Source organism: Artemia franciscana, chromosome 10 (genome assembly GCF_032884065.1).
Source record: "Artemia franciscana chromosome 10, ASM3288406v1, whole genome shotgun sequence".
Taxonomy (NCBI): Eukaryota; Metazoa; Arthropoda; class Branchiopoda; order Anostraca; family Artemiidae; genus Artemia; species Artemia franciscana.
In genome coordinates this window covers 18,995,164-19,011,932 of record NC_088872.1, presented here as the reverse complement: position 1 = coordinate 19,011,932, position 16,769 = coordinate 18,995,164, and the positions used below count along the sequence as shown (strand labels likewise).

Genomic DNA, 16,769 nt, shown 5'->3' with positions numbered 1-16,769 from the left:
ACCTGGATCTAGAAGTGCCAAAGTTTTAAATCCGGTCCCGACTACTACGTGGGTATCTTCCTTATAAAAACTCCTTTCTATAGTTGTCATTCATGTTTTTACGATTTTGACTTAATTTTTCAATTTTATTTTAATAAAGTTTGTAATTCAATTCTCATTTCCTTGTAGGCGGGTGTACCTGCCAGTTCCTTCAAGACTATCAATCTTTTATCAAAAGATGAATTTGATAAACTGCAGAAAGTCGAAGAGTCGAAGAAGAAACAAAATGTTGGATCCTATGCTCCACCCCCGCCTCTGAATACACCTGCAGAAACTAATATACCGATCAAATCTGTAAGTACTTGATGATATCATTCCACACAAAGGTTGTTAGTTCCAAAGTGGGAATCGCGCAAATTGTTTAGTTTAAACAGTTTCTAAACATGTGTTGTATTTGAGGTCTTCGTGCAAAGAATTGACAAGTTCACTTTTAAGTGAACTCTTTAGCCAAGGCTTGTTTTGAACCGTCTCTTTTTTCTGTTATAAGACACAGTTTATAATTTTGTTCATGATACTAGGTAGAAATATCAAGTAGTATTATATTTATTTTATTAAAAGTTTTGGCTAACATGGGACGAGTCCTTATGGAGAAATTGTCAAGTCAAGTTTATAGCAGTTTTCAGAAGAAATGTTGAAATTAAACAAATTTTCTGCCGGTAATACGGCAAGTATCAATTTTAAAAGGTGGTGGGCTAAAACAACAAAAATAGAGAGGAAGAAATTGTGGGATCTTTCATTTGGACACATAATGCAGATTCGAAATTTCTAATTTCTGCAGATTTCTCATGGACTTCATTTCTGTTAAAAATGGGTTTATGCTAGCCTTCAGTAAACCTAATTTGTGTAATTTGTCCCTGCAGTTCGAATCCCCATAGTCTTTACCGTTACAAGAAAAATCTCAGCTTGTAAGTTTTTTTTTATAATAATATCTATTGAAACTTAATTTGTTTTTCGTCAAAACTAGAATTTAGAAAAGGGGCGGATGTAGTCATCTTGATTACAACGCTCGAACTCTGTATTGATTTAAATACTTAGTCTACAGACAACTCTTCAGAATCCCCAAAAAACTAGTGGAAAATTGTCAACAACCCACCTTTTCAGTATTAAAATCTCCATGGGTTCCCCCATTTCCTTTTCTTTCAAAATGTCAAGGAAAGCCTAACATAACGTAAAAAAAAACAGTTATTTCACCGGCTGAAGATCAGTTACAGTAACTGATTCACATTATCGTGACTAATCCATTAATTACATCATAACTCAGCTATATTGAGCAAAGAATAAAGAAAATCTATTTCGAGGTATTAAAGAAAGGTAACCGAAAAGTAGCTAAAATGAAGCCAAGTTACCGTGACATCATCTGGTTCCAAATAATAATTTGAAGCATTATTTTTGTATGAATTGTAGCTCCATGACAATGAATAGTCTATGTAGACACGCAAAACCTGTGATAGCAGCGATAACAGTAAGAAAGAAGCTCCAAGATCCACACTTCCTGAAACTAAGTAGATACCATATGTACTCCTCTTAAGGGAGCCGTGGGATTTTTGCTAGCGTCAGCACTTCCATCCTTTTTTTTTTGTTTTTTTTTTTTTCCAGTAGCAGCTGAAGCCTTGAATTTTCATGTACAGCAGGAGCAGCTCGTCTCCGCAAACGCATGTGACAATTTTCTGGGCCTAATTCATGTTGTATTTTGTTTTCGGAATTTCATGAAACGTTCTCGCTTTAACCTTGTTCCGTCTTTATGATTCTTACAACACCAAAAACCCTTCAACCTTGGACTTCAAACCAAAAACCTTGGAGAAAGGAAGACAAACTGTTCATTTTAGATCTACGCATACCTCTGTACTGGTGGTGTTTCTCTTTGACGAAAGCTAATGCCAGTTGATTGATGGAAACATCAATGTTTGAAACATTGGTGAGATCTTGCCTCCTCCACCCCTGGTTGATTTGGTTTCCATCGCAATAATTTCCTGTACTAACAAAGGATTGGAGAGAACCAAGCTGTTGTGGCTGGACTCATGGAGGAGCAATCATTTTTAGATGCTTATAAATAGGTTCTGGCCGATATGGATTTTGGGGTCCAACTCTGATACCGATATAATCTGCCGATAACTTCCCCTCTGGAAAAAACCTTACCTAAAGTTCATGTTTCTCCCTGTCTATCAAACAGTTTCGTGTTCTTACCTAAATCAGCAACATAAACTACCAACAGAAACAGTTCTTACCTAAACTCACATGTTTCTCCCTGTCTATCAAACAGTTTCGTGTTCTTACCTAAATCAGCAACATAAACTACCAACAGAAACAGTTCTTACCTAAACTCACATGTTTCTCCCTGTCTATCAAACAGTTCGTGATAACGAACTGTAGTAAGGAGCGACCCGGCTCAATAGTAACCAAAACTCTAAAAAACTTTAATGTTCATTTTAAATATATAAGTTTCATCAAGTTAAGGGGTTGTTCCCTCCTCAACACCTCGCTCTTTACGCTAGAGTCTTTTATTGTTAAGAGTAGAGTTGTGACAAAGAGTCAAACTTTAGCGTAAAGAGCGAGGAGTTGAGGAGGGGACAATCCCTTTCATATACGGAACAATGTCTGTTCGTTTTAAGTTGTAATGTCGCTCCTTACTTACAGTTAAAAAAAACTTTTTTTTTTTTTTTTTATTACAAACCAAAGAAAAGCCTCAATAATTCACTGTGGATTCCAAATAATGAAAAAAATATTTATTTAGAAAAGATTTAGAAAAGCAATTGAACAAAATAAAGTTCTATTTTGGACAGTGCTTAATAAGTCCAGTCCAAATGTTGTATTGTATCAGATTAACGACGCTTCTTGACTACTAAGGTCCCTGCGTCGGCCCTGCAGTGCATTGCTGCAGCATGATTCGATCTCTGGGTCCCGTATTACCAAGCTAAGTTTGACTTACCAGTCAAACCCACTTCACCACCACAGGACAGTCCAACTGTTGCAAGCTGTAATGCAAAAAGCACAACTTTTCAGCATTTTCTCCTTTCAGAGACCTTCGTTTCACACCATAAATGTTCCAATCTGTACTGAAAACTCTTTCGCTTGGGGCAAACGAGTGCACACAACAGAGATACATCCAAGCAAGTTGTCCCAGTCCCCTTAAACAACTGCTGTTATTTCGTTACCAACCTTAACAGACAGCTTTTTTTCCTGTCAATAACAGAGTCACTCATATACCTTTCCAGTTGTTGATCAATATTATCTGCTACTCCTTTTTACTCACTTGCTAAAAGTTGGAAGCGTGTTATCGAACAGGTAATCAATCGCAATTGCTGTGGCTACCCCCCTTTTTGTTTGGATACAGGGTTGCAGCTAGGGTTTAAAGCTTGGAGGAGGGATTTAAAAAATGCGTTGGCAAAATCATCCAGTATGCTGATAAATGTGGACACAGCTAAATTTCCAAGGTAAATGGGTAAATTTTTCAAGGAGTCGTCACACGGTGCCAATAGCTTGGAACTCCACCCTCCTCCTTAGCTGCGCCTCTTACTGGATATCATCGTTTTCAATCGATTGAATCTTGAATCTTTCACCCACGGAAGTGAACATTCAAAAAATAGAAATGTATGGTATATGGTATATTGTTTTTAGTTGAAGTTGTACGTTCTTGAAGTCACTCTACATTTCGAACGTTGCTTCACTCAGGTCTCTATCGACAACAAATGTACGTTGACTTCATTTGACTCACCTCTGCTGCTTTCTCCATCATGGTCAGACTTGGCTGGTGGCTCTGCCCCCAAGGAATGTCAAACAAAAATTACCCCAAGAAATTTGGCGCCATCTTCTGGACAAGTTGCGCATACAAAAAAGATCGGCCCATATCCGATAAATACACTGACCCCAATATCGGCCCGATAATATTGTTCGGCCGATACATCGGTCGGGCCCAGCTTAAAGATGTTTCATCTGAATGAAATCAAGTTTGAGCCCCTCTTCTCTTGACTTCTAAGTCAATTAAGTTGTTTTTGTCGGCTGATTGATGTCTCTATCCATCATAGGCTTGCGTTCAAACAAAATGTGCCTCTGAATTAACATTTTACGTGGAAAATATCCTAAACTATTATTTATCTTTATTCTCATTGGCCAAAACTATTAAAAATAATGCTCGTGAAAGTTCGCAAATGCTAAATTTCACCACTTAAAAGACCCAAAAACCCCACTTTAGCAGGGAAATCCCTAATGTGGAGACACTAGCGCATGCTCCTCGTGATTTTGCTGCGCATGCTCCTCGTGATTTTGCTGCGCATGCTGAATCTGGCGAAAATTTCACCGTAGCCTCGTCTCTTCTCTTATTTAGAATACGTATAAAAACAGTGGGTGTTCTTTGTTCCTGCTGGATCCTTCACTAGTTTCAAACTTCACTCGAAGTCTCAGGCCTCGCGGAGCTTCGATTTGCTCTTTACTTCTATCGAAACAATTTCCTATATATATATATTTTTTTTTATTATTATTAATTATACGCTAGGCTTATGCAACGTCCTTCTCACTTTCAAACATTACTATTCTCAGGTTTTTTCAGTTATAGAGCAGTTCCAACAAATATCCTGTTATGTGAATCGTATTCCCTGCAACTAGTAACAAGTAATTTTTTTTTTTTTTTTTTTTTTTTTTTTTTTTTTTTTTTTTTTTTTTTTTTTTTATCTGTCGATATGTTTTATATTTATGATATACGTTGTGTATAATCGTTTATATTATTTAAGCCTCGGTGGCTCAGTCGGTAGAGCGTAGGTCTCATAATCCTAAGGTCGTGAGTTCGAGCCTCACCCGGGGCATCTTTTTATAAAAAAATTTATTAGGAACGTTTTCAAACTTTTAGTCATGTATAGGTATAGGTGATATTTTAAATTAGTGTTGTCTAAATACTATATTTATGGTGTTGTCTATACCATATTGTAAATTTAATGTCTAAAATGATATTAATTATAGGTTAAAAAAGATCGTTCCTATCCCCGACGTTGTTGTTCTTCCTCTGACTTTATTTTGGAAAATGATACCGCTTCGGATTTAGATTCTACCGCATTTAGACCTTTCAATAAATATTGAGATGAAAAAAACAAAAAAAATGTGTGACTATCCAGAAATGACCTAAGTGTTTGAAATATCTTAAAGATTATCTTTTCTCCCTCTAAGGATTTGAACCCAGACGCTCCTCGCTTCTTCCCAGTTACAAAACCGGCTGGCAAGCCTACAGGCGACAGCAGAAAAAGAAAAACCAGACATAGCAGTAATCCTCCCGCGGAAAGTCATGTTGGCTGGGTTATGGATGTCAAAGAACATCGGCCAAGAACGATCTCAACGTAAGTACACTGTATTTCTTTTTCTCTTTTTCCTTGGTCTTTTATCGAAAAGTTATTATTCGGAATGCGGGCTATAGTTGGGTCTTGCACTGACGATTTATTCTTTGGTCCTCAATACTAAATTCATTCTTCACTATGTTGCCTTTGACCCCCCAACAATAACGCTGTTTTTTTGTATTACTAGATAGGTAGTTATTGCTGTTTTCTTACTGCTTCGGTTTTATTCCATTATAAATGCTCATTCACTATTTTTACTAATTTCATACGCAAAATTTTCAAAGTAAAACTTTAGCTCCGCTCAGACCCGCTCTTGTCCATTGTTCCAGAGTTAGCTGTGCTTTTAGGTTTTCTAAATATCAAATTTCATTAAGATCCGGTCATCCGTACTTAAGCTAAAAAACTTCTTAATCACCAGTGTTTGTTCTTTTTGCAGTCACTATTGCTCCGCTCGAAGACCCGCAAGAGTAAGCTGTGCTTTTAGGATTATTGATTAAAATGTGGTAAATAGATCTCTATTCTTCTAGCGGTGAACTGAATTTTTTTTCGCGTTTTTGGGTGCGTGTGTGAGCTATCTGTTTTTTTTTTTTTTTTTTTTTTTTTTTTTTTTTTTTTTTTTTTTTTTTTTTTTTTTTTTTTTTTTTTTTTTTCAATATTCAAATCGAAAAAAATTGTTCTATTTAAAATTATAGTTAAAATTAATAATGTTCTATATGTTCTATAGCTAAAATTAATAATGGTAGAAAAATTTGATAATTGTTTCCTTTCTTTTTAAGTGACGTTGATCATGTGAACAATATAAAGGGTAAGATCCTTAGGTAAATCAGTTGCTCGTTCCAAAGCTATAAATTGCACCAGGGAGGAGACCAATGAATGAATACTCTAGCCTGGATTATTTTGAAGTATTTTTAAGGTTTCTAGAAATAATACTTTGTACATAAGCTGCTAACGTTTTTGCTATGTAATTGTAAAAAAAAAAAAAAAAAAAAAAAAAAAAAAAAAAAAAAAAAAAAAAAAAAAAAAAAAAAAAAAACGATTTACTTCTTTTTTTTTCAAGACTCAGGAATAAAATATTGATCGAAAGAAGGTCTTTATATTGCAATGGAAAGGCTAAAGGATATAAAACGAAAGTATCTAGTGAAAACAACAAATTTTAAATTTTGTTCTTATTAGCCTTAAGACGGAAAAATTACAGCGAACAAGGTTGTTTATATTTCGATGGCGCTGGTTATTTAAGCGATTTCAGTGCTGGTGGAGAAAATTTTTTTTAGTTTTCTCCCCGACAGACCTTTACCCTGGTCCAGGTTTTTAACCTGATATTGTTAATTATTGGTGAGATGGCACTTATGCAAATTTCATGTTCTTTCATCTTTTTGTTTATGTATTTATTGACCTTGGCATGTTTTTTGGACTTTGATTGTTGGATTTTGATTTGGATGTTGGTTTGTTTTGGATTTATTTTCAATAACTTTTTATGCAACAAAACACAAATATTAGCCTCGGAACTCGGAACGATTTTTTGAAAGTTAGTAAGTGTAAAAGTCGTTGTTTTCTTTGCCAAGATCATTTTGTCCCACGGATTTCTGTTAAAAGTACATTGTATAATAAAAATTTTGCATGCAAGTTACGTGGTAATGTTAATTGTAGAACAACCAATGTAATTTACCTATTAGAATGTTATAAATGCTGCCTACAATATGTGGGGGAAACAACTAATAATATATATAAAAGATTTTCTGGACACAAGACAACAGTTAATAATGAAAAACCTAATAACTATCTAGTTCAACATTGTAGTAATGGTAAATGTTCCATATCAGATATAACTGTCACAATTTTAGAAAATTTAGAATTAGAAAATTTAAATAAAGAAGAGAAGAATAATAGACTACGTAAACAGGAGGATTTCTGGATCCATACTCTTGGTACAGCTTATCCTTTTGGGCTAAATGATCGTGTAGCAAAATATGGTGACATGTCTCATGTTGTTGTTAAATGTATTGATGGTTTTATGGACCATCCTTCTTTTACTTGTCCTACTAAACGTAAAAAACGATCGAGAGGACACAGGAAAAATAATAGAAAAAATCAATTAGATGTACATATGCTTTCTATAGATCTATGCCAGCTACTTGAATCTAGGGGTATGATTTCTGTAATAAAGTGTCTAAATAATTTATCCAAGAGGAATTTAATCAAACTTTTCTGGATTGTTAAGAATAATACAGCTCTTGATTATAATTTTAAAGTAATATGTGATACAATTTGCATTCTAACTAAAACGAAATTTATTTCAAAAAAGAAAAAGTTCGATAAGATTAGTAATAAGGATAACAGATTATATTTACCTATTAATTTTACTTGAAAGCAGATTGAAGATATTAATTTACCAGAAATTTTAAATCAGCGGCATGTGAAACAGGCCCTTCCTAGTAATTTAAATTATAATGATAGTCCAGTTTTAACTTATAAATTTTCAAAAACTATTGGGCAAATTATTTTTAGTTATAATTTAATACTAAAAAAAACTAGATAGCGATATAAATTGGAAACCGGTTTGTAATTGTAAGCAACTTGGCCCATTTGTAAATCCTACTTACAAACATGTTATAACAGGGGACTTGTCAATAATAAAGCAAGATGATCTTCAAATTATAATGAATAAAGGGGCTAATTTCCGTCTTTCTCATCATCTGAAACCATCGAGTGTTCTTGATGGCTTGGAAAATGATTTTGATTTATTTATTGATAAGTGGTGTAAGAAAGAGAATAAAAATAAAGAGAGTTTTCAAAGTTGGAAGAATTTAATTATTAGTAGAGTAAGAAATAAAATATATTCTAACTTAAAAAATAGTAACACTGAATCATTATTTTATAATGCGAAGATTAAACAAGCAATTGCTAATCTAAAGAATGAATTTGTAATTGTGCCAGTGGATAAAGCTAATAATAATTTTGCCATAATTTGTCAGTTATGCACAACTAATGTTTATGAAAAGGTAAATATAGAGGATGAGAATTTAATTGAAAAGACTGAAGAAATACTTTTTAAAAATTTTAATATTAAAATAAATGACAATGATAAAAAGTTCCCTTTCCTATATTGGACTGTAAAATTTCATAAGAATCCCCCTAAACCACGGTTTATTGCTGGAGCAGCTAAATGTCCAACCCGCATTGCTGCTACTGACCTCTCTTTAATTTTAAAGGAAATTGTAAATAAACTTAAAACCTATTGTTCTGGTATTAAAAAATTTTCGAATTTTAATCCATATTGTAGTGTTAATAATTCACTGCAGGTGATAGATTCTTTAACAATGGTTTCAGCTAAAAGAATTGAGTCTTTCGATTTTGCGACAATGTATACTAATTTATCACTTAATTTAGTGTTTGATAATTTAAAAACTGTTATAAAGAAATCTTTTCTCTTATCTAGTAAAAGGTTCTTAAAAATAGACAGTTATAATAAAAAAGCCATATGGACAAACTGCTTTAATACTACAGTTAACTTGAGATGTTACAGCTTGGATATGATTTTTGAGTTATTGGATTTTGTTTTATACAATACTTATATAAGATTTGGGGGTGATTTGTACAAGCAAATTATGGGAATTCCCATGGGGGGGAATGCCAGCCCATTTATAGCTGACTTGTTTTTAAGTCAACTAGAATATAAATATATGATGGATAAGAATAATCCAATTAATTTAAAACATGTTTTGTCAAATAATAAAAGATATTTAGATGATATTTTGGTCTTAAATTGTAAGGATTTTATTGATATTTCTAAAAATATATATCCATCAGAGCTTATTCTTGAGCCTAGTCATGGCGTTGGTCATGAAGATCATTTCTTAGATTTAAATATTAATATTTGTGATAATAATAAATTAAGTTTTAAAATGTATAATAAAACGGATGATTTTGATTTTGAAGTGATTAGTTTCCCATTCCCTGAAAGTAATATACACTCAAATATCACATATTCAGCGTTTTTCTCACAGTTACTTCGTTATGCAAGGATTTGTAGTAATTATATTGATTTTAAAAATAGATGTAAAATCTTAAGCCAAAAATTGATATCAAGAGGTTTTTCTGCAAATAAATTAACTTGGCAATTTAAAAAATTTAGTTTTCATTATAACGAACTTTTAAATAAATATCAAAAGAATTATCTAGAAATACTTAAAGAAATTTTTAACTAATTTCGGAGGTTCGAGAAATGTTGTCACAGCGCCATTTATTTTGAATTGTGTTTTTAATTGAGCGGATTTTTTAAAAAATTAGCCACTTGGTAAAGATGAATTCTATAATTGTTTAGTTCATTCAGGTTTTTTGTAATGTGTTAATATTTGTGATTTGGTAAAATTTATAATATTTAGTTTACCTATTGTTGCTAAAGGGAGGGATATATTAACAGGATAAGCTTGTTTTGGTTTTACTTGGTTGTTTTACATTTGCTGTTTTTTTTTCATAGGCATGTATTTTGGGGGTGATACCTGACGCGGGGATGCCATGGATATTCTGTGGTAGCCACAACACTGTGCTGGGTAGAGAATTTAGAGTGGCGAAACCCTATATAGGCCAGTGTATTCTCCTTATGAGCCCTTATGTTGGGTGTTGCCTCTGAATTATTTGTCTATATTATTTTTTCTATTGTTCGGTAAATGACGACTTATACTTATTGACGACATGACTGCCTGTCCATGGATTATTCTTTATGGTTGATTGTGTGTGGCTATGCTGTTTGACCTATGTGATTGTATGGATGAGTAGGGTTAAGGCCTTTTTTTTTTTTTTTTTTTTTTTTTTTTTTTTTTTTTTTTTCTTTTTTTTTTTGTGCTGTAGCATTGGTGATTTCTCTTTTCATGATAAACTTGACGCGGTTTGGGTGTATGAAGCCACATCTAAAAAAAATGGGAACAAAGAAGACGAATGGCTATTCATCAACCTAGATCTTGTATCATCTTGTATCTTATCAAAAAGAAGAAGAAAAAGAAACATGAAAAAGATGCATTTGTTTAAAATTATTTAATTGACTTGCTTTTATAGGAGCAGCAACGCCGAGGCTGATTACTACTCTACCAGTTATGGCAGCACTCCCGGTTCCTATTCAAACTCTTGGATGCAACATCCATCTCATACTCTCCTTCTTGAAAACGGTTTCACTCAGCATGTCTACCACAAGTACAGAGCAAGGTGTCTCAAAGGTTAATAGCCTTTTATGCTGTTTTTTTTTTTATATTTAACAATCTAAGTTTGTTAATACACAACAACCGAGTTGCCTTTTCCTTAGCTCTCTCTCTCCCTGCCTCCCTTCTCTCTCTCCCTTCCCCTTTCTCTCTTTCTCTTTCTTTTTCTGTCCTGTTTTGCATAGAAGAAAACCCGAAAGCCTCAGTTTATGGTCCAGTATATATTTAATCCAGTGCGAAAGGTATATGACGTAAAAGATTACCCAAATGTGACGAAACTAATATTAATTCTCTGACTTACGGTATTTCCGGAATTTTTTTTTAAGGATTATGCGATAATACTGCTTTACTGAAAACATACCCACGCATAAGAGACAAGAATACTGTATCTTTATATCATAATCATAATCCTAAAACGCTTTTGTTTGTCATGTACAAAAATCCTGTGTGGTTTGTGTTTTCTGTAGCACAGTTTCCTACAAACGTAGGGAAACATCATCAGTCGCCTAGCTTTAGATATGCGTCGCGTAATTTTGGTTCGTTTCACGTTTCAGTTCTGCTCTCTATTTTCATCCGAAAAATTTGTTTTCTTTTATATCAACTTTTGCACATTTTAACAAAAAAAAAATGTACCTTGCACAATAAACTTGGATATCATAATGTATAGTAACTTGAGAGAAGTAAGAGCGAATGATACGAACCTTGTTTCTATACTGAAAGTAAGGCCGTATCTAGGGGTAAGGGGGGGGGGAGGAATTTTTGATGAAAAAAAAACCTGATAAAAATCCTTTTGTAAAACTCCCCCAGAGACAATAAAATCCTGGATACAGCCCTGACTGAAAATCCCGGCTATTAAATCCGTTTTGTTGTCATATAATGTCGGAAGCGCAGATAAGAATAAAAAATTATAGATTGTCCTCTGCCGTCTACTATTGAATTAAAATAATTAGCTACTAATCTTCTGTTAGTCCGTGGAAACAAAAGTGTTGGGTAATATCTTTCAGAAACTTATTCATCAGGTGCGAAACACAACCGAAATAAAATTCAGTATAGTATAGGCTACCAGGCTAGCCTATACCTGAAGATGTTTGGGAGAAACTAACAAAAGAATTGAGCCCTTAGCCATCTCTATATTTTTCATTGGCCTGTTAGTGCTAGGTAAAAAAAAAGCAAAGTTAAGCACGTCAATGCTGTTCATGCAAAAATACGATTGCTTTTGTTGATTAAGGTGGGACATAGTAAACCTATTGCTAATAGGTTTATGACTATGGCGATTTCAATGTTGCTGGTGCAAAAGATCCTCAAAAACTTGTTTGTTATTGCTGTGTTGAATTTGAATAATAGTTATTATTATGTCCTCTAGAAAATGTTTCTTACTTAACAGTTTCTTAGAAAACGTCTTTCTAAACCTATGGTTACTATGGGCCGTGGTTTGCTCTTTAACTATTAACTATTCGTTTAACTATTAATTTAAATTTTTAATAAGCCATAAATTCAGCTTGAAATTTTAAATTATACTTACAATTACGAATGGATGTCATTTCCTTTGCTTGGAAATGCTTTAATTTGAATTGTTAATCATGCAATGAATTGATGCTGGAAATCAGGGTTTCTTTAATAGAATCGTTAATATTTCCGAGTCATAGGATATCGTGTTTCCCCTTGGAAGAGCTTTAAGTAGCGATTGTCCCAATCACTATGGAATTTACAGCTAAAGGATGCCGATTGGAACTTACAAATAAATGTTCAAATGGGGATAAATCCATTTATTAGACAGTGAAAACATATAAAAAGTCTGGATATTTCGACTACATATACAGCGATCGTCATCAGAAGAATTACTTTTTATCTGTTTCACTGTCTAATAGATAGACTTATTCCAAATTGAACGTTTATTTGTTCGGCATAGAAAGGCAGTGTAGTCTTATAAAAAAATTTACCTAATTTAAGTTATTACGTCGAAAATGAGATAGAAACTTCGAAAGTAATATAAAAAATTACTTGAGAAGAAGGGATGATGTATTGATGATCACAGAGGATTCTATGTTGTCAGAAATGAGGCATTAAATTTTTTTCTTATTTTTTGCCTGATTTTTTTTCTCTTTTTTCATGGGTAATGCTGTTATAGTCTTGCTTTGCTTTGGGCTATAATAGTAATGATATACCAAATGGTGTTAATTCTTCTTTGTTTCTTTTTATCGAAGAATTCGCCAAACATTCTGTTTTGCTCTCTAGGTTCTTGACGTATCTTTGCTCTCTTTGATTATTACTCTTAAGTGAACATTAATCCAATTTATTGCAGAGAGGAAGGTGCTTGGCCTCGGCAAATCAGCAGAAATGAATACGCTTTTCCGATTCTGGTCATTCTTTTTGAGAGATCACTTTAATAAGAAAATGTACAACGAATTCAGACAACTTGCAAAGGAAGATTCTGCTGCAGGTTTCAGGTACTTGATTTTATAACTTGATTGCTTTTCAGTGTTTTGATGATAGCAACATTGTATTGAGCTATCAGTGACATTCCTGAATGGATTTGCAATTGCGCAGCCATCTATCCGTCCGATGTCTTAATCGGACGACATGCGACATCTATCTGCAGCCATCAATCCGTCCGAATCAATTCGACACATGGGATATCGGAAACAACATGGGTATCATACTCAGTGGTTTGTGTCGTACAAAACACTGGTGTAGAGATTTACTAAAATTCCATTATATTTCTTTTACTAAATCTTATATTTATCTTTTACTAAATCTTATACTAAATCTTATATTTCATTTTCACTAAAATTTTATTATATATTCTATTATATAATTCTATTAACTATATGGTTCAAAACGCAAAATTTTTATGAGTGAAAATTTTTCAATATTATTCTCATAAAAAGTATAATGACAGCTTTTTGTCAAAGTCTGTCAAAACTCAATAATGACGAAAATAACTGCAGATTCTGTACCAAAATGAAACTAATCAGGAATGGAATTTTCGTCGATTGTTACTTATTAACTGGGAGCTCGTGGTAGCGCAGTTGAATCGTTCCCTGCTTGGTAATACGGGACCCGGATCTTTGATCTCATCTGCAGCAACTTGCCGCATAACTCTGAATTCGATTCTGGTATTGAGAATTCGCGATAGCGTCTCTATAATAATGCAAACAAAAGGAAGAAGTTTCTTCTCCCTATTGCCCACCAAAAAAAGAAGAAAATATCCTTAAAGATGGAGCATTCAATTATGCAAAGCTTGGCTTAAAAGCTGTTTCGGGACGCCCAAATGGTTTCAATTCATTTCTTCTTCTTTTTTTTTCTTATAGCCCTTTGATCTGCATATTTGAATCTGGTTTAGATACCGATTAATATAAAGGTTAGAAGAAAGAATAATTTAATTTCTGAAGCAGGGGTGGCCAAGAGGAGAAAAATAGCCCCCAAGAGTTTGAAGCTTTTGAAGAATAAATTTCTTTTAAGACGAAAAAATGGAAAACAAATATTAAAAATATTCCCTTGGGTACCAGGATTTTTTTTTTTTATGAAAATTCTAACATATTCAATGAATTTAAATGTGTTTCAAAGAAGGGGGGCACTTATTTGAAAGATTCATCCTCCTTCCTTGGAAAAATCATTACTCATTCTCAATTCCTGGTTGTGTGTGTGTGCCTACTTTAGCAGCTGCTGTGACTGTAGCAGATATTTTTGTTTACCTTTTATTCATCTCTCGAGGTTTATGTTCAATCTCTGCCATATTTCTGCTCTCGTTCAGTTTTAACACATCAACGAAACACGAAAATTGAACTTCCAATCCATAGCTGAGATTCAGCTCTATCCATCTACCAAATTGTAGTTTTGAAATGTGTTGTGCATTGTTTTTTATGTTGAAATATGTTGAATACGGACTGAAAGTTGTTGAAAAAAGGACAATTTTCTTGTTTTTTAAGCAAGTTTAGATCATTCTCCAAGAAAAAGAATAATTAATTCTGGCTCAGTGAATGGACTGGTCTGAGAGTAATGAATCTAATTATGTAAGTATATTGTCCTTTTAGTGCAGGTGAAACCGTTTTTAGTGTTTACGTGTATAATTGATGAAAACAACATGGTTCCATTTGACAAATTTGTATTAAAAAAAAAACTTTAACATTAAGAACATTGTGATTAAAATTTCTTTTTGTGTTTAATTATAGTTTGAATGCTCTCATTCTAGTTTTAAGCACATATTAGAAAATTTTTAGAAAATCGTTTTCAATCATTTCTTAGCTTGCCATGTGCGTCAACTTTTCATTCTTTTTGTCGTGCTGGGACTCGCAATTTTAAATTTAATCAGATTGTAATTTGCCAAAAATAATTATCTATTGATTTAATTTCATAGCTCTGGTCCCTAACCCTGCATATAACAGCTTCCCCTTCTCTTTGTTTTGTAAAATTTTAGAATTCATTTTTATTTCTTATTTTTTAGATATGGCTATGAATGTTTGTTCAGGCTTTACAGTTATGGTCTCGAAAGAAAATTCCGCCCTGAAATCTTTCAACATTTTGAAGAAGAAACAATAGCTGACTATGAAGATGGTATATATCTTTTAAATCCTTTTTTTCTTGTATATTATTGGATTTTTCCTCTTTTGGGGAATTATATGTAAATACTTCATTTTTTGATTGGGCGCAAATGGGGGATGGGAAAGGTTGAATGTCATTCCCCCTTATTGGTTTTAATAAGCATCTTCTTTTGGTATTACCATAATAATACCCCCCCCCACTATATTTTGAAAAATAGTTTGTTGTATCCATAAAATAATCGAAAAAAATCCTTCCCCACCCCCTCATACACATATTTTTATGATTTGGCGTCTCTCGTTTTGGGCCCAATTTAAAACCAATATACTATAAGTTGGTCTGTTTCTCTCCATAGCCCTTCCCTCTTACTCTTCCCAAGAACTCCCTTTTCGCTTTAGCCTAGTGCCTGACTTTCAGACAAGATCACTAGCTCAACTTTTTGACGAAAAAGTCTAGAATATTTTATTTTGTCAGAACAGGACATGAGTAATGTTAATTTTAATTAACGTTAATCTTAATAAATAAATAAGTTTTGTAAAATTGATGAATTTTGAAATCTATGCCTTCCTGTTTTTTTGTTGTTGTAAATTTAATGTTTAAATTAAAGCAAGATAAAAGACAAATCAGGTACTACCTAAGCTTCAATCTGAAGATTTTTTCTCCTGTAGAAAAAAACGTATATGGGGTTGAAGTGCCGAAGGAAAGTGAAAATAATAAAAGTAGTTTGTGTATTCCACACCGATTTGCCATACCATGGTTTACGCCCAATCTGCCTCACTGACAAAAAAAAAACATTTATCAATACAAATGACATTCAGTATAATGCTGGTCTTATAAAATAAGAACACTTGCTGCAACAATTAGAACCTACGTTACTACATTACTACATTACTACAATTACTAAATAAGAAACGGGAAATGAGGCAAAGGCCAGATGTGATGCGAAATCTGGGAAATTTAATTTGATCATAATTTTGCAAAAGTTGAATTGACGTATCTACTTTTTGCTTTGTATGAATTTTTCAAAACTTCCCCTCAAATATTTTGCTAATTACGGCTATTAGTCATATAGCAGAAGTATTTGCTTATGTTTTCTTTTGATCGCTATCTTTTCAAGCATCCAAGTTTAAATTTCTTCTTTTGATTCTAGTTCAATTATGTGGATGTTTGACAATATATTATTATTTTTTTCAGGTCAACTTTATGGTTTGGAAAAATTTTGGGCGTTCTTGAAGTATTACAAGTATGCTCACAAGGTTAAGGTGTGCCCCAAAATTCAAGAATTTCTTAAAAAATTCAACACCGTCGACGACTTCAGGGAAAAATACGTAAGTTTTTTTCTTTAGATCCTATGACTGTTTCTCAGCTTCAACTTTTACTTATGAAGCCCTTCCGCGGTTCCGCCTCGCCACCATCGAAAAAAAAGAAATAAAGCAAGATTTCCAATATACTTATAATGTACATTTTCTGGAACTCCTCCCTTTTCTCATTGAAAACACTGTGTAGCCAATCCTCTTGATCTGGCCAATCAACTGCAAATATCAATTTTTCAATTCAAGTGTATTTTGCAGAAAATATGTTGGTAGATTAGGAGAAGATAGATCCAGATTGGTACACTGGCACGTTATTAACTTAGATTATTGATTCCCATCTATTTGTGCAAATCGTAAGAGATTTCCTT

The 16,769-nt window shown here is 33.2% G+C and overlaps 1 protein-coding gene and 1 non-coding gene across 2 annotated transcripts in view; both read left to right on the top strand.

Annotated features, from left to right (window-relative positions):
- Positions 1 to 16,769, top strand: part of LOC136031875 (la-related protein 1B-like) — a gene marked incomplete at its 5' end in the record, with an annotated part of 34,549 nt that overhangs the window by 11,870 nt on the left and 5,910 nt on the right. The window contains 6 exon segments of the mRNA XM_065711813.1: positions 169 to 333; positions 5,194 to 5,360; positions 10,410 to 10,567; positions 12,852 to 12,996; positions 14,994 to 15,103; positions 16,283 to 16,416. Coding sequence (XP_065567885.1) covers positions 169 to 333; positions 5,194 to 5,360; positions 10,410 to 10,567; positions 12,852 to 12,996; positions 14,994 to 15,103; positions 16,283 to 16,416 — 879 coding nt within the window.
- Trnam-cau (transfer RNA methionine (anticodon CAU)) lies at positions 4,763 to 4,835 on the top strand. The gene has a single exon. It is a non-coding gene; the product is annotated as a tRNA-Met (tRNA).